The 24,222-nt window shown below is 41.0% G+C and overlaps 2 protein-coding genes and 1 long non-coding RNA gene across 9 annotated transcripts in view; 1 reads left to right on the top strand and 2 right to left on the bottom strand.

Moving 5' to 3' along the window:
* RNF19A (ring finger protein 19A, RBR E3 ubiquitin protein ligase) overlaps window positions 1-12,470 on the bottom strand; it is a 54,944-nt gene extending 42,474 nt beyond the window's left edge. Inside the window, exons 1-2 of one of the 5 annotated variants that reach the window (XM_039382321.1) lie at window positions 12,270-12,470; window positions 5,800-5,888 (exon numbers count right to left, since the gene is read on the bottom strand). The gene's annotated coding sequence lies outside the window, so the exon portion shown is untranslated. Of the gene's footprint in view, window positions 1-5,344; window positions 5,366-5,799; window positions 5,889-11,362; window positions 11,437-11,464; window positions 11,674-12,269 lie in introns of those variants that run through there. The other 4 variants (XM_027717589.2, XM_039382317.1, XM_039382324.1 and 1 more) reach the window with 4 other exon arrangements.
* On the top strand, window positions 11,793-16,661 carry LOC120323445 (putative hydro-lyase KRH_21160). Of its 3 annotated transcripts, XM_039382329.1 has the most exons (3): window positions 11,793-12,367; window positions 13,323-13,413; window positions 15,593-16,661. In XM_039382329.1, the coding sequence occupies exons 1-3, from the start codon at window positions 12,016-12,018 to the stop codon at window positions 15,630-15,632; spliced, it is 483 nt and encodes a 160-aa protein (XP_039238263.1). In that variant the 5' UTR covers window positions 11,793-12,015; the 3' UTR covers window positions 15,633-16,661. The 3 variants fall into 3 exon arrangements, 1 of the variants encoding a protein (XP_039238263.1); XR_005563875.1 differs by lacking the exon at window positions 15,593-16,661 and having other exon boundaries at window positions 11,793-12,864; window positions 13,323-13,521; XR_005563876.1 differs by lacking the exons at window positions 13,323-13,413; window positions 15,593-16,661 and adding an exon at window positions 12,968-13,277 and having other exon boundaries at window positions 11,793-12,864.
* LOC120323446 lies at window positions 13,299-21,261 on the bottom strand. The gene is made up of 3 exons (XR_005563877.1): window positions 21,168-21,261; window positions 13,567-13,664; window positions 13,299-13,435 (listed from the first exon to the last, which is right to left on the bottom strand). It is a non-coding gene; the product is annotated as an uncharacterized LOC120323446 (long non-coding RNA).
* Window positions 21,262-24,222: the final 2,961 nt, after the last annotated feature.

Here is a 24,222-nt window from a genome sequence, read left to right as displayed (position 1 = left end):
ACGTTACTTGCTAGAACATATATTTTAATATTTATCTTACTACTTTACTAAAAGAAAGCAACCACAGGGCATTATTTCACAGTACTAGCAAGCACTGCTCTATGGCCATAAGCACAAAATTAAATGATCACAGTGCTAGGAAAACACCAACGTCACTTCAATTTGTAAATATAGGAAGAAAATCCTCAACATCAGGAGAATTATATGGTAAAATACTTATGGACATGACAGTTAAAAAAAAAAATCCAAAAAAAAAAAATCAACAACACAAAACCCCTTATAAACTAGACTGCATAATTCCCTAAGATACTACATTGATAGTTTTGAATGTGCCCTCAGTTTTAGTTTCAACATATTTCTTTAGAATCAGTTATCACCGAAGTTACAGTAATAGCTGGAGTCGTTTAAGACTTAGTAAGCTATATATAACTTTAATATAATTTTGTAAATGTATTTCTTCCTGCTGAAATACATTTCTTAATGTGCAGTTAGGCAGCTTGCAGGGTTTTTATATTTTACTATAATTTCCTCCAACAACGCACGAAGCAACTTGACGTGGACAGAAAAGGGAGATTTACAGCAATGTAGATAGACAGATATGGATGCATTTTAAAATGTTAAATACCAAAGGGAATACAGCTTTTTCAATGCCCAGAGCAAGAGGCTCTGGTATAAAGAGATTTTATGCTCAGGAAGCTTCACTCCCTAGTTTGAGAGTCCTACAGATGAAGCCTCTACTGAATTAAGCTCAAAAGGGTTAAATTCATACCTGCAGTTGCACTTGTCTCTTGATGTGGGTTCACCCACCCTGAAGCAGAAATTCAGAACAGGGCCACCTTTCACTCTTTCGAGTGAGATCAGGTGTTCAGTTTAAACTCCCTATAATAGAGGTTTAGGCTAAATCTCTGGATTTGAATTTGAAGCAGTGACATTCATTTCATTATACTGATGGCTGTAGGTTAGTAAATTCCAAGAGGAGGACATTAATAAACAGGAGGTGGTAACAGGTTTAACATTTTAAACCACTGTGGTTATTTGCTAAAATAACAATGTCCTTCTGATAGCAGCCAAGCTTCCAAAGTAGCTTGCTACTTGTTCTGTGGGACTCACTCCCAAAAGGCAATCATTTACCAGAACTCACTCTACCAGCAGCCAGATACCAGCAGCACACAAAAGAGTACACCAGTCCTACAAAAGGCAGCAGCAGGCTTAAAGCAAGGATGGATATAGCATCTCATGGTTAAACAGCAGATGTTATGGGGGAGGAGAATGTAAGCACACAGTCAGATTAAGTCAAATTGGAAAAATATAACCATGCTATTGAAAACAGAAAATAAAGTAATAAGAATTTAAATGCACTATGACTCACCTCATTTTTACTGTTTAGCCAGTAATTTACTTCAAAAGACACTAATTTCTTGTTAAAAGAAAGGCTAAAAACCTTATTATGATGACTGTCTGACACTGTCCACTATAACATCCTCTTTTCCAAGCTGCTTAGAATCTTCTCAAGCAATCTGGCGTGAAAGTTATATACTCAGATCTTCTTCAGAACTCTTATTTCAACCAAACTACTTAAGACAGTAACAAAAAAAACCAAAACAAAACAACCCCACAGCTCAAAAAACAATACTCTAATGAAGAAAATTATATTAGAAAAGAAAATAAATCAAAAACTTGCAGTATTTTCTCTGGAAAGGTTTAGCACTAGCATGCTTTGAAGCCGGAATTTGAATTCTGGCCTCGGTATCTTGGATGTACATTTTATCAGCCTTTCAGCAATAGGAATATATCCATGCTTGCAAGTTTAGGCAATGTGAGAAAAATATACACAATCTTCAGCAAAGAGCATATGTTTTATCTGCTAATATCTCTACTAAACTTGATCCAGCCTGGAACTGAATAGAACGTTCCTTTCACTTCCAGGTGAACAATATGCTGGATCAAAGCACCAGAAAATAAAGGTAGGAAGCTGATTTATCCTTTCTAACATGCCTCTAATTAAGCGGCAGCAATGTAGAAGACACTCTAACCAAACGTGGAAGGGGTTGGATTTCAACCTAAACCATGCTGCACTTCTGACAACAGTCAAAAGTGGTGTCTGCCACAAAGGCAACTTAAATCTGCACCAGAACAGGAATAGGATGGGTGAACAGCAACTCCAACAGAGTGCTGAAAAGAAAAATATGAGGAAAAAAAATGGAGATTGCAGAGTAAGGAAACCAACAGTTGTTCAGGGAAGTAATCTGTGAACTCTAGCACAAGTAAGAGAGATGATGTATATCTTGAAAAACTCAGTGAAACAGAACTGACTGGCTGATTAGAAACACTAGAGGTAAATAAGCTTACAAACACAAGGCAAAGGCAAGAAGGAGACCCTACAAAGAGTAGTTAAATTGGGAATGAAGAAAGGAAGCATTTCCAAATAACAGGAAAGACAGACAAAGATATAAGGTTTGGTATTGAAAAGGATATGACTTTAGATCAGCTAAGTTATCATCCTAACAAAAATCTGAAGTGACTAAATATGATTTGGATAAAACATTGCTAATTATGCAGAAGGTAAAAGTTACATTGCTAGTGACAAATAAAAAAACCCACAAAACATGCTTTACTGTCAAAGCACACCTTCCTCTAGTGCTCATCCTCTACACTCCAAAGATATCCATAAAACCCTCAACATAAGCACATGGATCATACTATCTGGGGTTGATCCCTATAAAGTATGACAGAGTATTATTAGATACTACTAGCTCAAATAGCAGTGGTCTGCCCAGTGAGTAGCTTCCAAACCTCCTGATATGATTGTAATTATTATTTTTAACAGCTAGGAAACAACACACAAAGTCCATTAGAAATAATTCTGTTTACTTGATGAAGTTAAGTTTGGAAATGATTGCTGAAGTACATTATGACAGTTCCACTGCATGGCTTTTATCACTTTTGCCCCCATAGAATCTTTTTCCTGGTTCACGCTTATCAGGTCACTACTCAGTATTTTGTTTGTTCTTACTCATTGTGCCCCCATCGAATAAATAACTAAATAAAATTACTGCATATAATGCTTCATTGAAAGCAGAAATTAATTTCCTCATAGGCCATTGTAGAGGCCAATTTAGATCATATTGCTGAAATAGTCTTCATTCCACTGAAGTAGCATGGTTATTATCCCTGTTAACAGATGCAATATTAGAACATGTGATTAAGGATTAATTTATTTACCAACCTCAGGTGCCTGATCTGAGATGGCCTAAAAGAAATTAAGTTCTTGTGTATCTTACACAGCAAATTATATGTTCAAAGATACCTGCAGTATCTATTGTGTACACACATCCCCACCCCCTTCAAACATAGCCAGGATTCAGATGCCTTCAGACAAGATGAAATCTTTTCAGTTTTTTGCTCTATGTGCATTATATCTCTAAACTTACTCAGAGGAAACAACTGCCCTAGAGAATGGGTTTATTGCTGACCAACACAGACGGACTCTTCAATATACAAGGCAAACATATTCTGAGGAATGCTTCTGCAGAGGAAGAAAAAACCAAAAAACCACAGCTGTAGAACGAAGAACTGTAACTTAATTAAGGCAGGCATGAAACCTTAATTCTGACATTTAACATTTGAGAATTTGACCTGAAACCTTAAAACGACAATGATCTGCATGCAGTGGCAGAATCAGTTTCACTTTATTTACATGTGCAATCCTTCACATTACAAAACCAGGGCAAATAAGTCACTAATTGCTGCAGAAGCCATACCTCCCTGTTTCTGGTATTTCTAGTGCACTCATTATCATGGTTTATGAGAAACACAGTTAAACTACCAGCATCCTAAAGCTATCTTCCTTGTCTTTACAGACTTCTTGACTCCATACACTACAAAAACCCAAGCCATTCTTCACCTACAAAATGCATTATTCTGCAGAATGCACATGAGATAAGTTAAAAGTTACTGCAAGTGGGTATTGCCTTAGATAATACTTACTCAAAGGCATTCTCAGTCCACTATTTTGATGACATGATACTCACGTGATAATGAAGGTAAATCTAATAAACTCCCTTCTTTCAAGGAAATCAGATCACCAAAAAAAGATTTTATCTTCATCACCAAATACTCCAAAGTCACTATAGATTAGGACCTGAAGGTGGGTAACACTGTACAAAGCACATATTTCAGAGAGATGAACTTTAACAGTGAACACTTCTAACTTCAGAAGGTCTACATTTTACAGAGAGTTTCACTACCTACACTGCTTTTTTACAGATAAAAGCATCCATCTACCAAGGCTTCCCATGAAGTGTTGCATTTCTGTCCACTGTACTGCCAACTCCTTCCTTTTTGGAGTTCTAATTTATTCTCTCACTCAATGATTTTTAGCACAGTAAAACTATTCTTCTGCATACTTAGAGGTGCATTTTCACAATTTCAGGAGGAATCAACCATATGAAATATTCTTTATTATCAATATTCTTCATTATTTTTACTTTTAACCACCAGAGATAAACAAAAGCAAACTTACACATGGTTTAAGGGAATCCATCCCACAAATGCAGCATACTGTGGCTTTACGTTAATTGTGCATATGTAATTTTCTACACAGTGTCTTTAAAAGGCACAAGGTGCAAAGATCCCCACAGCTTGTGGGAAATAATTTAGGTTGAAACTGGGACTTATGAATTATTTGTTACCCTTAAAACAAAAAGGTAATATTGTATGACCTTTGAGATAAGAAAAAGGATATGACTGTATAGCCCTAAAAAAAAAAAAAAAAATACAGCAGTACCTCACACCTCAGAAACAAAACAGAGAAAAGGAACAATGAAAACAAAACCATGTCACTGTCTTCATATTTTACTCAAACAACAATTCTTGGTCTAGATCCAGCCACGATATTATGTTGATTAGGACAGGGTGTAGGAGGTAGGAAGAAACCGTTTTCACTGCTTACTGTTTTAGAGATAAAGCTGTAGCACTGCTGGGCAGGACTAAACAGGATGCTTCTATTTCTTAACCCGTTCTCCAGTAAAAAACACCTCCTTGCAAAGCCTAAACTTATCTTTTGCTGTTGAATTAATCTGGCACATTACATACCTTATCTACTAACTAAATTAAACACTGGAAGCAGGGAAGCTTGTTCTTCCTTTCCCAGACATGCAGGCAGCATGTAATCCTAATAAACTAAATTCTTGCAAAGCAGGATCTTTCTCTTTGTATATCCTTGTTCTCTTTTCATGAGTTAGTTAATCCATTACCTAATTCATCTTGGAATCATCTTTAATTGTTAATAATGGAAAGACTCAGAACTCCTGTGCTGAGTTTACGAGCTCTCTTCTATTCTTACCCTGGCTGAATTTCTGCCTGGTGTCAGGTCACAGAAGGCGAAGTCTACTTTTCTGCAGCTATGCAAAACCACCACAGACAAAGTCCAAACAAAGCATACTGTCACATAAAATGGACAAAAAAAAAAGCAATAGCAAATAGGAAAATGAAGGGGAAGAAAGAAAGAAAGGAGGGCGAAAAAAGTAATTAGTCATGTGAGAACTTAAAGAGGACAATACTTTTGGTCATTAGATACAAAACCACCTCAATTCAAATGCAGATAGCTTAGAGCCCTGGTGGTGTGAAATTAAGAGAAGTAATGAGCACAGTAATTTTGCAGGTTTCTCCTATATGCTGTCCCACAGATAAAACTTATCCTGACTGCAAAATCTTAAACTTCAGTAAAGCAACAGCCTGGCTTCACAGGCTATAAGCATAAAGATTCCTTTGCTTAAAAAGGAGCTAGAAGTTTGATACCTCCATCCTTGATCCTGAGTAAAAGGGCTCCTGGTCTCCCAAAATGTATTTTTAGCAGTATCATATAAAGGAAACCTTTGCTTCTTTTTCTGAAAAAGCAAAGTCAAACAAAAAGTAAGTATCAGATACAGTTTCACAGGTAAAAATGGAAGTGAAAAGGTAATTGCTTTTCTCAATAAACTGAGGCAAGGTCTTCAACCCAGGAAAGAAATGAAGTAATTTTAAAGGCTTTATTCTGTTTATATTTGACTTAATAGTAGAACACAAAATCAGAGCACTTCCATCAGGACACACAGTGGAGAATCTTTGAAAACGTTATTTTTCCAGTACACATTCTGAAAATAAAGCAACCTTGAACAGACTTCACCTTACAGCCACATTTCTTTGTATTGATCAACATATTAGACCGCTTATTATGGAAACATGAAAGGCAGACCTGGAGTAAGATACTTCCCAATGGCTGACCAGAAGAAAATATTTCTTATCAGGCTTCATCTTTGCCAGTAGGATGGTCTCACTGCTGTCACTATTTATTCCCATACAAATGTTCTTCCACTATCAGATATCTGAGGGACACCTGGAAGCTCCCTATATAAAGCATTTTGATATGAAGAAGCCAAGCCAAACAATATGTTGCAACTCAGCATCTCCACTTAGTATATACAGTCTCTGTACAGGTGTTCAGTTAATACTTACTAAACATTTACTGTCAAGGTACAATGAGATCTTGATACAAGGAAGAGCTGCAACACTGAACATGGGCTTGGCATATAGTCCCCAATTTTCAGGTCATAAATAGACAAAGTACTCATCAACTCTTTTTTCAACAGAACACAAGCCCTTTATTTCCTTAAAAAAAGTATAGATGTTTCTTCTCAAGATTGAGTTCTGAATGACGATACTGCAGAAGATCTGGCAAAACATCCCTCCCCTTGTCCAATTTCACAGAAATATACATTAAATTCTGAGGACCATGGACTTTCAGCAACGGAAATGGATGAATGACACATTTAGGCATGGCAACACCAAGTCTTTTCCTCTGGAATGCAACCATTATGGTGGTAAGAAAGACTCTTATTTGTCTAAGAGCAGTTAAGAAGTCTATTTTATATAAATATTTAAAAATAAAAACAAGGCACAGAAGCACTACTGCTGCAATGTCATCATATCCAAACACTAGCCAAGCAGCCCTGTGAAAGCCCCATGCCTCAACTAAAACCTTCAGTCCCACCTGAACCTCCACTGTTCAGCAGATCCCCCAAAGTGCAAGACCATTCTGCACTCCCTAAAAACCATTTCTTGAAAACATGTGTGAGGTAAATTTGTCTCACCAGAAGTCTTGCACAGTGCACTAAAGACTACAGCTGGAACTGTCTGACAGATTAAGCATTTTAGGGTAAAAATAGAACCTGATTACTTGATGTAGCTCACAGAGTTTGGTTTTATGCGAAAAATCTGATCATTAACCAAGAAACTTAAAAGCGTTATTTTTATTTATTAAGGATATGCAGCATGAGGGAAACACAATGAGAACAAAGCAACATGATTCTTACTGCACACAATTTCCCCAGAGTTAGTCCTCTTGCTGAAGCAGTTCTTCATTCACTAAATGGAACAACTTAAGGGGACAGCCAGGGGCTCCAATTTAGAGTAAGAGCTCTAATCTGCCTTATGGGAGCAGCTCAAGGACCTATGGAAAAATGTTTGTTTAACAGTAATTTGCCTCAACTATAAATGGAAGCAGAACAGAACTGACATAGTCCCACAATGACAGTTTGTGCTGAACAATTACAGGATACTTGCATTAACAGAGTTGTGCTCTACTTAGGAAGCAAAAACAAGTGACTATACCAAACTGAATTGGTACAACCATTTATTTCTGCAAGATGCCCTTCAAATGTCTTGCTGAAGACATCATTAGGGGATATGCTGGACTCTAAAGAGAGGAAGTTTTAATGCCTGAGGAAACACCTGTATATATGAAACTTCAGGCTTGTTTCATGAGGTCATTTTACTAAGTTGCTTTAGATTAAAGCAACTCTTATATCAGCTTTCCAGTCTGGTACAATCAGTCTAGATGCAAAACGAACCTTTGGAAATTCACCCTTCAGAAAAAAAAAAGTCTACGGCTATTCTCATCTTGCAAATGGCAATTACAGTGCTTGGCTACCTGTCCAACAGGATGCTGACAGTTGCCCAGCAGGCGACTGACTTCAACCCACAGTTTAAGAGTGGAAAAGTCTACAGTAATCTTTCCATTACAAAAAAGTAGCCTAAAATGAAAGTACACCTACTTTTTCTTATTCCATGAATAAATCCCAAGGTAGGGTTAATTCTTCTAAGGAGTATGCTACAACTTCAATGAAGGTAAAGGAGAACAGTCAAAGCCTTCCTCACTTGCCTTGACCTAAGGGTGGTATCACAAATGACATCTGACAACTCAGCTATAGGGTTTTCTTCCTTCTAAGAATTCTACTTCGAAAAACTCAAAGACTGTTCTAAAGCTGGTATAAGACATGCTTACAACAGGAAGAAAACTTCTAGTAGAGCCCTGTAGTATCCCAGTACTACACAATGTCTACAGCTCTTTTTAGATACCCATTGCTTTGTTTTGGATCCTTGAGTCAGTACTTGTACTAAGAGAAAAAAAAATAAAAAAATCAAGCAACCCATGCCAGAAAAAAAGACCAGCAATCAAAACCAAAGTAAAACAGTTATGCAGTGTCTGATAATTGCCAGAAATGTATATGAAACAACCAAGATCACTGAAGAAAAGAATAAGCCACCTTATGACTCACAATGAGCAAAGGTTCTTCCACAAAGTCTCTTTTCATCAACTAAAAAATAAACTTACAAGAAAATCTGTGATAATGAGGTGAACATTACTTTATAGAAGTTTGAAAGAAATCTGTCAATCCATAAATAAGAGCAACAGACAATAGACTAAATATCTATTTATTATCACAAAGCACTAAGAAATAAAATAAATTAAAAGAGTGCCTGAAGGAATTTTCTGAAGTAATCCTTCAAGTGAATAATTAGGAGGGAAGACTCTGCTCTTAAGTTCAAACTGACAGTGGTTTATTTGGACTTATATTTCTTTCTAAGTTAAAGCAGAACACACAATATCTGAAATGTAATCTATATACAACACAAAAAGGTATATGTTTTTCCTTAGAGATTATTTCATTGAGAATTTAGAAGACAAACTACTTGAAATGAACTAAAATTATACTAAGTCAGGGATAAAACTTCCACTTCAGAGACTCAGAAATAAAAAGAAGTCTCCTCTTGGAAAAAACAGGAACACTAAGAAAACTCCCAAACATTTTAAGACTTACTGATAAGGCCTCTTCCATATTCTCCTACAGGGAAAAAATACTGTGCACTGCAACACTAATAAAACAATCAGTTCTCTAAGACTCGATGTAACTTTTTACCTTCTTAGTAGAAGTCTACTTTCAAAACCAATTCACATGCTTTTAGCAATAAGATCCAACACCATTCCCAGTATTTTCAAGCAGTGTTAGGTACACTGATTCAGTCAACCACATATCTTCCATGAGTTAACACAGAAGGCACAATGGAAACAGAGCTAAGATAAACACAAGAGAAAAACCTGAAATCAAACTCCTTTATGGATAAAACAGTGTTAGAATTAATACCCCTATTAATGCTCCAAAGAGCTTTTGCTGACCCTAAGAAAGAATCAGACTGATTTGCAACTCAGCTACAAACCAGAAATCACACTCAGAGCAGAGCCTAAAACACATATCCACCAACTCACTTTAGTCAGGTATTAAAATTTATTCTACTAGGCCGGTACATGGTGTTTACATACAATTCAGAAAACAAATCACAAAGCTAAGGTAGATGTCTGACCATGGGCCAGAGTAAACTGACCCCGCAATGGAGACTCCAAGCTTGGCCAAAGGCCATCAGAGAACAGTGGTTGAGAACAGTATAGTTGTACTTCCGAGTTCAAAGATCTTTCTTAGCACTTCCAAACTAGGATTCAGAAGTCCTGTGAGAAGACTTGGGCATCCTACTTTGTCACCCTGGAAGGACGGAAGGAAGGTGGTGTGTGTGTTGGATCTTTGCAAGAAATACTTTAGTAAGACTAAGTAAAGGATCAAAGAGGCACAAGCAAACAGGAAAAAACCTGAATAAACTCAGTCTGAAGTTCTTCTCATGAGGAACAGTTGATAAATGCTGTTAATTAAGAATAGGGGGGGAAAAAAGCATGCACATTTTCCACCACAAAAGACTCTACCCAACAGTCAAAAGAATTCAAGAGCTTGTGTTCTTTCACAGCTTGATAATATTCACATAAAACAACTTTTCCTAATGCATATATTAATGCTAACTGGGGATCCCACAGCTAAGGGAGCTTTAATGATTCATTTACTAATGGAGAGACCAGAATTTGTACATGCTACAAAGGTAAACAAACACATCTGTCAAGCATCTTCTTTCCTTGTGAGCCTCAACTAGCATAATTAATCAAAATCTGATGATTGCTCTGCATAAGGAATGTGTCATTTGTCTGACAGACTGAAGGGGAAGTGGAGAGAAGAAAACCACACTTACACATTTCAACTCCTTCTTTAGAAATGATGTCCTGATGTCCACAAACTCAATAACAGCTGACAATAAACATAACAGCTAGAATTCAGCATTTTACAAATGCTGAATTGTATAAAATACAGTTGAAACTCTGGCATACTTCAAGAAATATGCACACAGAAGAGTTACACATATGTAAGCCTTTTACCGAACTCTTTTTTAAGATTAGCATTATTGTCATTATGCAAAAGTGAAACTTTCATTTTCTGGACCAAACAAGCCTAGTTCACATGCAATTAAAAATAAAAAAGTGCTTTGTCAGCTTTATGAAAGCTTTAAGTATTTAAATGTTTACAGTTAAATAATGGTAAGATTTCGGAAACCGTAAAGTAATGTTACACAGCTGTCATTTCTAAGCACGCAAGCGAATTCTGTTAGCTGGGCAATTCAGAATTTATACTTCAGTTTGACCTGGATATTAAACTGAAAACTTTCTTTTCCGATTAACTTATTAAAAAACACTTCATCAGATACTGAAATATGGTTCTTTGGCTGACAAAAAAAGCCTAACTATAAAAAAACCCAAACACTGAAGGAAAAAAATTAATTAAAAAAAAATTAATTTATGATTCATTTTGTCTACACAATTAAACCCTGGAAGAGCCATCGCCCAAACGGCTCTCTGCTTTTTAAAAAAATTGTTGTTCTTCATGACAATTGAGATAAAGTACTAATCAGCACCAAAAGATAAAACTGCAGTATTTTAACAGAAACAAGATTTCTTGTGCTCCTAACAGAGAAACACAGGCACATATACAATAAGCGACCACAAGGATGTGAAGGCTTCAAATTTTGATTTCTCTGCTCAGCAATAACAGCGTTCTATTACTTTCCCTTTGGCATACGCCTATAACTCCACTACCACCCCTTTGGCAAAGCCCCATTTCTTTCTGTCAAGAGACAGCACTGGAGCAAGAGGAGGAAGGGAAGGACTCACATGCAGCTCACTTATATATGCACGCTAGCTTTCAGTTTGCTACCAAATCTTCCCTATCTTCCCAAGGTGCGCCTGCAGTAGGTGTTTTGAATAGCACACTACCAGGTGGAAAACTCCCAGCTTTGCAGAAGGACCAGTGCAAGGAAAACACTCGGCAAGGGTGCTGGCTATCACCACTGCTGGTCCCCCACCGACTTCACAGCCGAGACGCAGTGTCCCTAGCCACTCCAAACTCTCCCACTCTTCCGACCCTCCGGATCCGGGGTGGGCAACAGACTCCGGAGAGGGCACCTCGGAACTCTCTAGGGGGCGGGTGCGAACGCTGCCCCCGGGGTGCGTTGCAGGCGCGGGAGCCGCTCGCACCGCTCTCCCGTGCCCAGCTCTCCTCGTGCCCCGCAAGTCCAAGTGCCGGAGTTCCCAGGGCCCCGGTCCGCTGCCGCTGCCGGGCGGCGGGAGCGCGGCACCGGCCGAGGGGCCCCGCGGCCCACCCGGGCGGCAGCTCCTCCCCGCACAGCCCGCCTGGGCCGAGCGGGACCCACCCGCGGCTCCGCGGCTCCCCCAGCCCCGGGGCCGGCTGTGCCCCCCTCCTCCGCCGCGGGCCGCTCGCTCCGCCCGGGGGGAGACAATGGGCACGATGACTTCACCCTCCAGCAATGTGCGGACCAGCGGGGGACGCCGCCGACTTCCCCCTGGCCGCCGGGACACCCCCGGGCCGCGGCTCCCGGGCCCTCTCCCACCCGGGCTCGGGCCCCCGCCCAGAGGCGGCTCCGGCTCGGAGGCTCCGCTCCACCCCTCACCCGCCGCCACGCTCAGGGCGGCGGCCGCCGGCGGAGGCCCAAGCCGGGGAACGCCGCCACCGCCGGGCCCCTCGGCGCCGCCCGCCCCGCCGCGCACCCACCCCCGGTACCTGCGAGTCGGCGGGAGGAAGCGGCGCCGCTCCGCCCGCCCGAGCCCGGCGCCGCGCAGGAAGCGCCTTAGTGTGTGTGTGCCTGTATCGGAGAGTGTGTGAGTGGGAACGGAGGGGGCGGCGCCGCCGGGGCGGGGCGGGGCGGTGCGGGGCCGGGGCCGGGGCCGGGGCCGGGGCTGGGGCTGCCCGTGGAGGGAGGCGGTGCTCGGGCCGTCGGTTTCCGCGACGCGCTGAGCTCAACGCGCACGGCGGTGCCGCCCCTCGCCCGCCCCCGGCGGGGCGGCCCCGGCGGGCGGGAGCGCTGCGGACCCGCCGTGGGGCCGGGGGTGCCTCTACACTGCCCGCTCCGTGCTGAGCCCGACTCTGTGCTGAGCCCGACTCTGTGCTGAGCCCGACTCTGTGCTGAGCCCGGCTCCGTGCGCGGGGCCGGCGGGGCGGGTGCGGTGGCCCTGCCGCGGTGGCGGGGGACGCTGCAGCGCCGCCGGCTTCAGCAGCAGCACGGAGTGCAGTGTTGTATATATGTACAGTTCCGTGGGCTTCACACTCATGGGAATGGAAGAGCGCGAGGCGAGGAGTGAACTATCGGGGCGTTTCGGTAGGGTTGTGCCGCTGATTAACTCACCAAGAATGCAAAGCCCTGTTTCCGTGCTGTAAGATGCAGACCTTTCTTCTTTTCGCCCCTTTGCCATGTGAAACAGAACCCGCCTCAGAATTTGCCCAGAAGCTTTTCCTTCCTGCGTGGCCCTGTCCTGCATTTGGCCGCAGTCTGCCCCGGGCTGCCTCCGGCCGAGCTGTATGGCTCACCTGCCCTGGGTTCGGGTTTTCCGTCTCCTTTTGCTACCGACCTTCACGCCGTCTTCCCCGGGATTCCCTCTGTCTGCAGTGATATCGTAGCTGCTGCCCTCTCCCACAGCCTGCTCGCTGCCCCTGTCCTCCGGTTCTGGCCCGACTCCGAATCTCCTCTGGCTAGTTTAAAGAGTTATTTACATACAGTAATACTGCATTGGATTTAAGTCGAGTACTGTCTTTTTTAATTTGTTTATTTTTTCCTAGTTAATCATTCATACTATCTCATGTCATCTCGGAATTCTCTGGAACTGGAGTTAATACTGTGCTTACGACTGGTGGTTCTTCCATTAAGCTGGTATGAAACCTGAAAACTTAATCTGGAAAAAAGTTAGTAATCACCCAACCTGCATATAACATGTGCAAAGATAGTAAAATGAATAAAATGTACTGTGCTTTTCCTGCAGGATTTGCAATGTACCATCTGTTAAAGGCTTGCAGGTACACTTACCTTTATTTATGTGCATAGTTCCATTTAAGTCAATAGGACTACTTCCAGTACATCAAATTAAAAGTAAATACGAGTCATTCCATGGTGAGATACTTAATCTGAAATGACAGAATAGGCAATTACAACAAACAGGGAGGGGAAGTGGAAAATAAGGGTAACAACTATGAGATTATACTGGAATTTTGGCATGTTGCATACAAACCATGCCAGCTCCTTCTTTGCTTGTAAAAGCCAGCAGGTAGGTGAGTTGTTTAGACTCAGATATGGCAAATGTACATGACACTTAAGGCATGTAAGTGGTGCCATTGTATTCACCTGGGTAAGATATACAGAAATATATTACATAAACCACTTGCAGGGTGAAGTCTTGGCCGCTTTGTTATGTATGGGATTTGACACAGAGAAAGGGAACTAGTTCATAAAATTAAGGGAGAAAAAGGAAAGGCAAGAATGGAGGTGCGTGAAGGAAAGAAATAAACAGAGGAACAAAAAAATTAGCATATAGAATAGCATGGTATTTTTACTGGAATAGGAACAGCAAACCATTTACCAACTCAGATATGCAGCTACCAATAAAACAGAAACCAGCAACAAGAAATGCAAAGCAATGCAGTAATGTGTTACTTTCTAAATGTCCAGAGGGATTTAGCAAATTGGTACAAATGTTCTGAAATCTCTTGGCTAATGCAGGAGAACAGGAGGGAACGGGAGCCCAGGTGTTTTAAAATTCTGCACTGGGAGATTGAGCAGCCACTGTGGTGGTCAGATGGTTTTTCCTTGAAGCTGATGAGGGAAAAAGCAAACCTCCAGCCAGCCACCCTTCTGAGAGCTTGGCAGCAGAGGGCCTGCAGCCAAGTAGGTGCTTTTCATCAGAAGTATTCGAAATAGTCAATTAACAAAATACAGAAAGCATGGGGAGGAAAGAGAATCTTTTCAGCACAAGCTGTACACCAAAACTGACAGTAGTTTGTTTTAGTATGTAGAGAAGATATGTTTGTTTGCTTGCTTGCTTGGTTATTGTTGTAGAACACAATGACAAAGCGCTATTAAGGAAAAGTAGGGGCTGCTCAAACTCTGTAACAGAGGAAACGCCTCATGCACACTGCTTTTGGTGAGGCATACAAGATTCAAGAAAGCATACAAGCCTGCCTTTCCAAAATACTGTCCTGACAACATCTAGGATTTAAACTTTCTGGGTATTTAATTCAGCTGCTGGCAGAAAAGTACAAAGTATTATATCAGAATACAAAAATACTGCCCTCCAAACAAAGTGTCTGCTATGTTCTAAGGAGACATAAGCACACACAACATGCTGTCAAATGGGGAAGGGCAAAAATCATACCAGCATGAAGAGAGGTGAGCAGACTGGGCTGAGGAAGGAAAATGCTTTTTCTATCAGTAGTAAGGAATGGAGAAAGGGTATGACATGAACAACCTCATCTTAATTTTGTGTATTCTTCTCATAATCTATGTTTGTATGGATTGCTGGCCTCAGTGAAGTTTCAATATTTACATATGAAACACTGATATTATGTATAAAACACTGCTATCTCATATGGTACTGTAAAATCCAGTGCCTTGGGCCAGAATTTAATGTGTTGGTGGTCTTTTGTATAAACTTAGGTTGGAAGAGTATCAAATACGATGGGTAAATGTCTCCATGTCTCTGATCCCACATCTGAGTCTTCCTTAGAAATCTTTATCTGAGTATTCAACCATCATCTTCAACATAAAATTGACAAATCCAAACTTTATTTTTGTATAGGTAATTTTATATTTCCTGCAGCCTCTGTCATCATCTGGTCTCCAGGCCATCATTTTTAGGGGAAAAATTTATCCCCAACCTTTCCCCTTTTGACACATACATTTATGTCCTTGACCTTTCTTTCATCTTGTTCTGAAGAACACCCTTTGTTGGAGGATTCACTGCTCTCCTACGTTTTCCAGCTCAACTGTCTCACTGATTTATTTTTTTTCCTGGAGAGTTTATTTTTAGCACCCCTGATTTTACTGATCTGTCTTACAGTGTTGCCCCACAGATGGCTGCTTTTGCACAAAAAGCATAGCAGAAGATTGATGTGGCAGCAGAAAAAAGTGGCATAGAGAAGGAAGAGAACTGTCTAGATCAATTTTGCTGCTGGAGAAAATGTAGTATGGAAATGCATTCTGACTTGCAACTAAAGAAGAAAGGATAAAAACCTTTAATGAATTGAAATATCTGCAATACCCATTGATAGCAAAACATTCTTTAGACTGGGCATACAAAAATAGGCAATACTAATAAATATCACTACATAACTGATAAATATTGTATATTAATATAGCTAAGAGACAAATTGCATGGGACAGGAATAAGTGTTGAATATCGTCAGGTTTCTGTTTACCTGTTGTGAAAGATTATTTGTCGTGCACTGATTGCCATCAATTGTGTTGAGTGCAGTAGATTAAAAAAAATAATGCAGATGCACCATGATGACAAGGCTAGGATAATGGATTAGTGTCAAATAGAGCTATCTAATGTAGATGCAGTCTCACTGATCCAAGCTGCAAAGTGGAAAGGTACCAGTAAACAACGTGCAAGCTGAAAACTTTCCAAAGTTTTTGGCATGTCATAAAACATTAAAGTTGAAGGCTTCCATAGCCATTTCAAACATCTCCGATATCTTCAAGTTACATCATCTGATCTAATCAGTTTCTGTAGTAGTCAATAAAGAAAAAACAAAGGTAGAAAATTTACAATATATGGAACTACAGTCCCCAGAACATACCTACTGCATGAAAGAAAACCTCTTTAAATAAATTAAATAGGTTTATTTCCAGTCCCAATGACAGAGAATAGAAGTAGTTTGAGAAATCTAGGTGCCTGAATCCAAAAATGTTACTCTTGAACATATATCAGATGTCACTCAGCTTATAAGTCTCCAAAAGTCTGAGAAAGACTGCTATATTAGCATAACATTTCTTGAATGCCTAAAACTCTACTCCTAAATGTAATATTTAAATTCTGGAGTTGATGAGTTGCAGGATGCAGGAGTGATACCTGTGTATTTTCTTGGAATTAGGTGTCTTGACTTTTTAAAAGTCTGTTGGTTATCACTGTCAGTATCCTTAGGGAAACTTCAATTTGTTAGAAAAATAAATGAAAATCAACTAAGAGTTATACTGTGAAAAGAAGCAGACTATCATTTCTGTTGCACAACACTGTCTCCATTCTAGTCCCCTGAACTTTCCTCCTCTGTTAGTCAGAACAGTCTGAAACTTCTCTTTTTCTGGGTTGAGAGGTTATTTGCTTATTCTCTGCCCAAAGGTGAAATTGTTTCTGGAAAGCTTGAGCAAGAATGTTTTTGCTCATTTTAAGTGTGAGAACAGTGGGGTAGGGGGAAATGTTGCATAAAGGTAAAAGTACTTGAGGGTTTTCTAAATAACTTTTTCATCATGATGAGGAGATGTGAAGAGATTAAAGTCATGATGGAAATAACCATGCTTCAGAAAGACCTATACGTTTTCTAAAGTTGGTCTCAAATCATTCAGAGGGTCCCTCAAGCAGCATATACAGTCCATCTTCAGCAGAGCCAGAGAGCATTTAGACTCGCCCTTCCCTGCTCTCTGGCTCTGCAGGGTAGGACTTGGCTGCAAGGACCTGCCCCCATCACCCAGCCCTAAGCCTGACAGCTGGAGGACACCAGGACAGCTCCAGCCCTGGACAGTCCCAGCCCTGGGTATCAGGCACCTGCATAGGGACTGGCTGAGGCCAGGCTGGGACATGAGCCTACAGGTGTGCCTGGCTCGGTGGGACCCATCACTGGGGCAGGGGCTGATGGCTCCAGGGGTTTGAAATGGTGTCCTGGGCCATTGGCAGGGACCTCAGGGTCCCAACACATCCTTATGGAGAGACTCTATGTGGCTTTGCCGTGGTAACTTCAAGAGGAGCTCACTGAAGCAGAGCTCTGGCAGGAGCATTGCTGTGTGCAGTCATACTGGAGGTGGAAAAGGACAGAGTTGGGGAGGAGTGGTTGCCTTTAGCCCCTGCATAGAGGGCATGTGATTTCTGATGCAATGGCTAAGGCTGTGGGAGCCAGCAGCAAGCAGCAATAGGACACAGAACCTCTGTGCAGGGAGAGCTTTCCAGAAGTGCGTCAACCCTCCTGGCTTCACTGGGGCAAACAGGCCATTTGTAGGGCAGAGTCACTTGATCTGCATGGGGAGCTGCAAACACAGCTGCAAACACAGGTTGTCTGGCAATTCCTGCTTGCAATAAAATATCCTGCAGCCACTGCCAAGGGCTAGTAACAGCAATTTCCATGGTCAGGAGCACCCAACTCCAATAATCTCTCAAACACTTCCCAAGACTTCAAGCCTGTTTTGTGGCACAGAAAGGCCAGTGACTGCAGTGCCATGAGTTTACCCAGGAACGGTACGTAATTAAATCTTTGACAGAGAGCTCTAAATAGTTTTGATTCATTCAGTAGGCAACATACCAGGATGTGCCTAGATGGGCCATGATGCAACGTGACTGGAAGATAACTGCTGGTCTCAAATGTCCCTTCCACGTGCAAGAGAAGCATCTGAAGCAGCCAAAGGTTTTCAGTCTAGCCACCACTCAGGCTACAGAAAAGAAGTGTCAATAAAGACCATTGAGGTACTGCCCCAAACCTTTCACAGAGTTTAGCTTCTGTCTACCAAGCTCCTTCATTGTGCAGTCTAAGCTGGTGCTCACAGAAACGCACTTTCATCTAGGGCTGACCCCTAGTTCTTGACACCTCTTGCAGATATTTGGGCAGTTGCCTTCGGAGAACTGCTCCTGATTCTGCTCCCAGTAATGCTCCCAGAATGCAATCTGCAAGGGGTTGAGCCAAGACCCTGCATCCATACACAAGGTTGCTGTGCTGGCCCTGAGGATAAAGGTATCTTCAGGAGCCATGTTCCAATGAGGACCTCAAGGACATCACAGCAGAGGAATGTCAAAAGAGCTATCTCCAGCAGTACTTTCATCAGATGCAGATCCAGCCCTGATGAGAATCTTTTCTCCTATATGTACAAGAAAGGAAACTGAACTGGCAAATGAAGCAGTGAAACAGGTCTCCCAGGGAAGTGATAGAGTCACCATCCTGGAACATGGTTTAGTGGTGGAATTGGCAATTCTAGGTTAATGGCTGGACTCGGTGATCTTAGAGGTCTTTTCCAACCTAAATGATTCTATGATTCTATGATTCTCTTATCTATGAAGTGTTTGGGCTGAGACTTCAAGGGCAGACCCTGTGAGCTTCAGGCCTGGAGAGAGAGGAAGGGAGAACTTCCCACGAACTTCTTCCTTCTAGATTCCATAGCAGTCAGCCTGCACATTTAGGGAGCTTGTGAGGGGTGAGAAGGCCACAGGAGCTTTGTGCGAGTCCTTTCTTCTTTTAGTTTGCTTGAAAACCAACTTGCTTCATGAGTAAAGGGGCATTTTGAATAGCTTTTTCAACCTTTTAATATTTGTTTTGGAACCTGAAGTACTTCTCTCTACTTTCTAGCTTCTCTCTATATTCTTGAAGCCTTTGACAGCTCAATTTCCTGTCTGCACAGAGATGAACCAGCCAACTTTACTTGGTGAAAGAACTGATGGGTTCTGGACCTATGAAAGGCAAGAAGTGAATCCACTGGAAGAAGTGAATCCACTGGGTTTATTGGTAAGGTCTAGGGTTTTTGATATCCATTAGCCATTTAACTACATAGTTGGCAGAACATTCCTGGGAATATCTCAGATTGGCTACACACCATGGTACCCAGGAGAGGATCAGCTCTCTGCTAATGGTTGAAAATGGGCAATAGGTCTTTATCCATGACACCTTCCAACCCTCTGGATTGCCAACAACCTTCTGGATTATCTATGGGATAGTCCTCTGAACCACATCTTGCAGAGTCTTGTTCAGTTCAGTCTTTTTATTATGCCTAAAAACATAGCCCTAGAGAACATATTAGACAGTTGGTACACAGGGGACTTTATGTGCATTTCCATTAGTGGCAAAGTGAGGAAAATGCTGTAACATGTTTTCTTCTCCCTGCTATCCAACAAGGCCCCCAGGAGCTGGTCCTCCATCCAGCTTCACCTTTGCCATGCTTCAAGTGGAGTGCTACGACTCTTGGGTGGTGTGCTGACTGTGCCTGTCCTTCTCAAGAAGAAAACAGAATTGATTTAAAGTATATTTAACATATGTTTGAGGCCACAGTTGTTAATTTCTAGAACCAAGTGTTTTGAGTTAGCCTTCTACTTTTTTTTTTTGCATGCTAGAATTTGCCTACTGTACCAAAGTAATCAAGTCAGGAATCAGAGGATTTGGCTTCTCTGAGGACTGTGTCTGCCTCAAATTCTGCAGAAGATACTGTGTGTTAGTGTTGCTTTTTTGGGTTTTTTTTCCCTTGGCTTGTCTTCACAGGGTTTCTTTCCCTTGATTCCTTTCTATTTTTGCATTAGATCAGCGAAACACATGACACCTAAGACTTCACTCACTGTGCCCCCTGCTCCACCCCCTGCACTCAATTCTGTCCAAGATATACGGACAGAGATTTCCTCTCACCCCAAGGGTAATGAGTCACAAAGTCTGGATGATTAGAAGGAAGGGTTAGGGTTTCACCTGCCTTTTGGGAGATCATTTTCTCCCTCAGATACCATTCCTAATCCTACACTCACTGCAGATTGCACTGTAACACAAGACTGGCAGAAGTGAGTTCTTTCTGGAGACTGCAGTGCTATGCATTGCTTTATGGAAGGTGTTTCTGCACCACATGTATCCCTAAAGGGTTGGAACTGACACTTGACATTGAAATTTGTTTAATATTTTTTTTGTTTCAAGTTTCAATAAAGTTTAACCACTGAGATAATCCAGGTTTCTGTTTGAAGCAACAGAAGGGCAGCCATACTGCTCAGTGAGCAGGCTCTCTGGTGTTGTGGGGTTTATCTGTAGTGCAGGCTGTGTAGATACATTTGGGCTAACTCTACATGGGTTCAGCTGGCTGTGAAAGCACAGAGCTCAGTGAAGAACAACAGCTCACCAGCCTTCCAGGCCATGAATTGCTCCGTGCTGTTGCAGCATTAGTGCCGACACTGAGTTCGTTGAGATCTTGAGATCCTACTCTTGCCACTGCTGCTTGATTTTTTTTGTCCTTTGCTTCTCTAGGGATTGCTGTGATTATGAGATTTGGTATAAAATTATTCTCTGCAACAGTAACTGGCAACACACATCTCTGCTTATGTGAAGGTCTTTTTGCAATGTCAGGAGTGTGTGTTTCAAGCTTTAGGTCATCCCACCTAATTACCACCTAATTACCTGTCAGGTCTGGGCCATGCAATATAGAATCTGATGTTACTAGTGACTGGAATTCATTATTACGCCCAGATACTTAGCTGACATATAGAAAAGGCTGAATGAGTTTATGATCAATAAGGAATTCCCATAACTACAGAGCTGTAGAATACAATAAGCAAATGATGCAATCTACTAACCACTGACCAGGGAAGAATTTGTACCGCCACACATGTATTCAGTCTTCAGAGAAGAGCAATTCCTCTGAAGCTTCTGATATTGCCTGTTACTAGAGACAGGGCTCAGTGGAGTAATTACCTTAGTCAAGATGACAGCTACTCCAATGCCATCAATGGAAATCCTTTTCACAGTGCTGAATTACAGCTTGACAGCAGCGATCTCATGACACTCTCCTTCTGATTCCCCACCTGCATTATGACAAATGTTTTGCTTGGTTACATGAAAATAATATCACTGCCTAAGAGGTAGACAAAATGACAATGAACTTATTTTTATGAAATCTTTGGATTCTTTGCCATATCCTATTTGCTTTCTGTATTTTTTTTGTTTTCCATTTTGAGGGATTCTACATTTATTGGAACAATCTTTTAATTGCTTGCAACTTCCCATTGCTCTGGTGTGATTGCTTTCCTGTATGCAATTTCTTTCTATGTGCTACTAGAAGTTAGAAACTGGTGTCACCATTAACATTTTACTAAATTGTAATTGCCACCAGTGAAACACCTCTCCACCCCAAAAGTGAGTTTAACATAGTTATCAAAGGTTTGGAGGGATGCTTGCTCCTTTTAGTTTTGTTGACAAAAAAGGAAAAAGTCTCCAGCTCACAAATTGGCTTCCTATCATCTGTTATAGGAATGCATGAAGGCTAATTTTTTTAAATTAATTTTTTTCTTACCACACTTGGAGCCTGAGCACCTGAATTAGAACATGAAGGATGTACCCTAAAGTTCTGAAGAATGGAGATACTTAAACAATTTATATTCTGACACTGAAGACATAGGTAAGTGTAAACATTTTATCATAAATCCAAGGCAGGCCATTTTCCCATGACATACTGTAGCCTCATGTCAACTAGTCTAAGAAGAAGACATATGAATCACCTTCTGGCTGCATCTGTCTGTCTTCTTTCAGTGTAGAGAAAGCACAGATTATGATCTTAGATTCATCCTTACCATTTGAACAGTTAAGATTAGGTAAGATGAATTCTTCCCCCAAGTTAGCCAAATGTCGGAAAAGATATCAAATGTTCCTTTCTTCCTTCCTCCACAGCATTATTAAAAATCTAGATAGTGATTCTTGCATAATTATTTGGTATAATAAATGCTCATACTTAAAAAAAAAGTACTAAGTTTAGTCAGTGATGATAGCTTATATAGCTTAATTTGCAAATAAACTCTTATCCCATTTGTCAGATCCTTAAACTAATTTTTCCACAGCTGGAGGATTCTGTCAGCCAGACCACAACAGGCAACTGGAGGAAAGCAGTGAGGGCTCTTTGCAAAGCTTTTTTTTTTTTTCTGTGCAAAGATGTGAGGTAGCCAGTTGGTAGCTTTTATTCTTCTTTATTCCATATGAAACCTTGATTTAGTGCTTCTGCAGTACCAGGGATGTGTAAGGGTCAAACCAAGGGACTTATACAGCCAGGTCACTCAGTCACTGAGCGTGCCCCATGTGGGCTTAAAGTATGTCAGGACTACTGGAGGGTTAGAATAAGGAGAATGAGAAAGTGCAAGATCACAGGTCTTTGCACCATCCTGGACTGTCATTTTTACCCTTTTCATAGAATCACCCTCAATACTGATAGGTTAGGAAGAGCCCAGAAAGGCTCTCAATGCTGTGCCCATGATGGCCTGCTTTCTTTTTCTTGTACTGCTAAACAAAATACAGGATTCATAAATAGAAACGCTGAATATAGACTGCAGGAGATTATTTTAGCACAGTATGAAGACACGATGCCAGTAAACCTGTAATTTGAATATATATTTTTGTTGCAAGATCTAGTGTTCTGTGTTACACAGAGACACACAAAATTGTAACAAGGGCAATGAGGCTGTCAGCTGTGGCCATCTCAGTAGTATTGCAGAATTCTGAAGATGACAAAATGCTGCATTCAGTTGAGAAATCAATTTAAGCAGAATGCTTAGAGAAAATAGGTTGTTATCTACAGAAAAGGGGAAGTTAAGGGCAAGTGGAACTTCACTAAAGTATGCCCTGTGTTAGAGAAAAGAGAAGTTCTAAGCCACAAATGGAGTTGAGCTTAATCAAGTTGAGCAATTAAATTTGTTGAGCTAGTTAAATTGCAAGAAGAGTAATCCATTATACCTAAATATTAAGTTTCCTGAAACTGAAAGAGATACCAGCAGAATATAAGGTACTTACCAATGTCAAAGAAATAGTCACAATAATTCATGTATAGAATGAAGTAGCAGCGCAACAAGAAAACCATATGTAATGTTTTAAAAGAAGTTTGGCAAATCTTGGGGCATCCAAATTGACTAGTGCTCTTATTGCTAAAGGAAAGCAGCTATATGTACCTTCTGGCCATTTTCCATTTCAAATTCATCCTTATTGACCAAGGATCTCTTCACATTATAATGTTTCAATGGGCAATTTTTTTGATCAATAAATAAAACTTCTTATTTGGTAGATATATAATCCTAGTGTCATTCTCTAGAGCCAGGTAAATGTAAGACAGTTTAAAAATAGCTGTATGGAAGAAAACTCTTTCCTTCTCTTCTCTCATATGGACAGATAGGCTTGGAGTTGTTGATGACATTTACTTTCCTTTGGGAAATACGTGGAGCTTTTTCAACTGGCTTGGCCGGAGTGTGCTGGAGCACAGCCCTGCAATGTACCCCCAGTTCTCTGCAGGTTACTCACTTCCTCAACTCTTCAGTCCATTCCTTTTTAATGAGATTATTTTCCCTTAATGTTTTGCAGGCTTTTCCTGTCCCTTCTTGTTTTTCAGTGGAGTAATCATACTTACTAATATCTTGTCCAAAAAGCCGAAGACAGCTTTGAAAATATTGCATGCTGTGGGCTTTTATTTGTCTCCTGTTTGCACCTGCCTTTAGACTATTAATAGAAAATTTCAGAAAAAAACCACCATAACTTAACACATATAATACTCTACTAAATATTTTTCCTGGCACAGCTCAAGCTGATGTCTCAGTGTCAGTGCACAGAGCAAGAGTGAGACCAATTCTTTTCAATCTGTCTAGAAATTTCCAACTGTGACCTATGGAGAGCTGCCTGGTGGTCCCCACCAGTCTTGTCTGATCATGTGTTGCTGGCTACTCATCTTTTCCAGCTGCAAACTTCTAGTAAAAGCAGGGGGAAAATGGTATTCCAC

This window comes from Pipra filicauda, unplaced genomic scaffold (assembly GCF_003945595.2).
Source record: "Pipra filicauda isolate LSUMZ 115617 unplaced genomic scaffold, ASM394559v2 scaffold110_size2237424_pilon, whole genome shotgun sequence".
Lineage (NCBI taxonomy): Eukaryota > Metazoa > Chordata > Aves > Passeriformes > Pipridae > Pipra > Pipra filicauda.
The sequence above is the reverse complement of the archived record's forward strand: the minus strand, read 5'-3'. Positions and strand labels throughout refer to the sequence as shown.

Coding starts and splice junctions, on each gene's coding strand:
- LOC120323445 (XM_039382329.1), top strand. CDS start 12,016: ATGTGCGGACCAGCGGGGGACGCCGCCGACTTCCCCCTGGCCGCCGGG. Junction 12,368..13,322: donor GTGCCTGTATCGGAGAGTGT/GTGAGTGGGAAC, acceptor ATTTTTTCCTAG/TTAATCATTCATACTATCTC. Junction 13,414..15,592: donor GTGGTTCTTCCATTAAGCTG/GTATGAAACCTG, acceptor TCTGTCTTACAG/TGTTGCCCCACAGATGGCTG.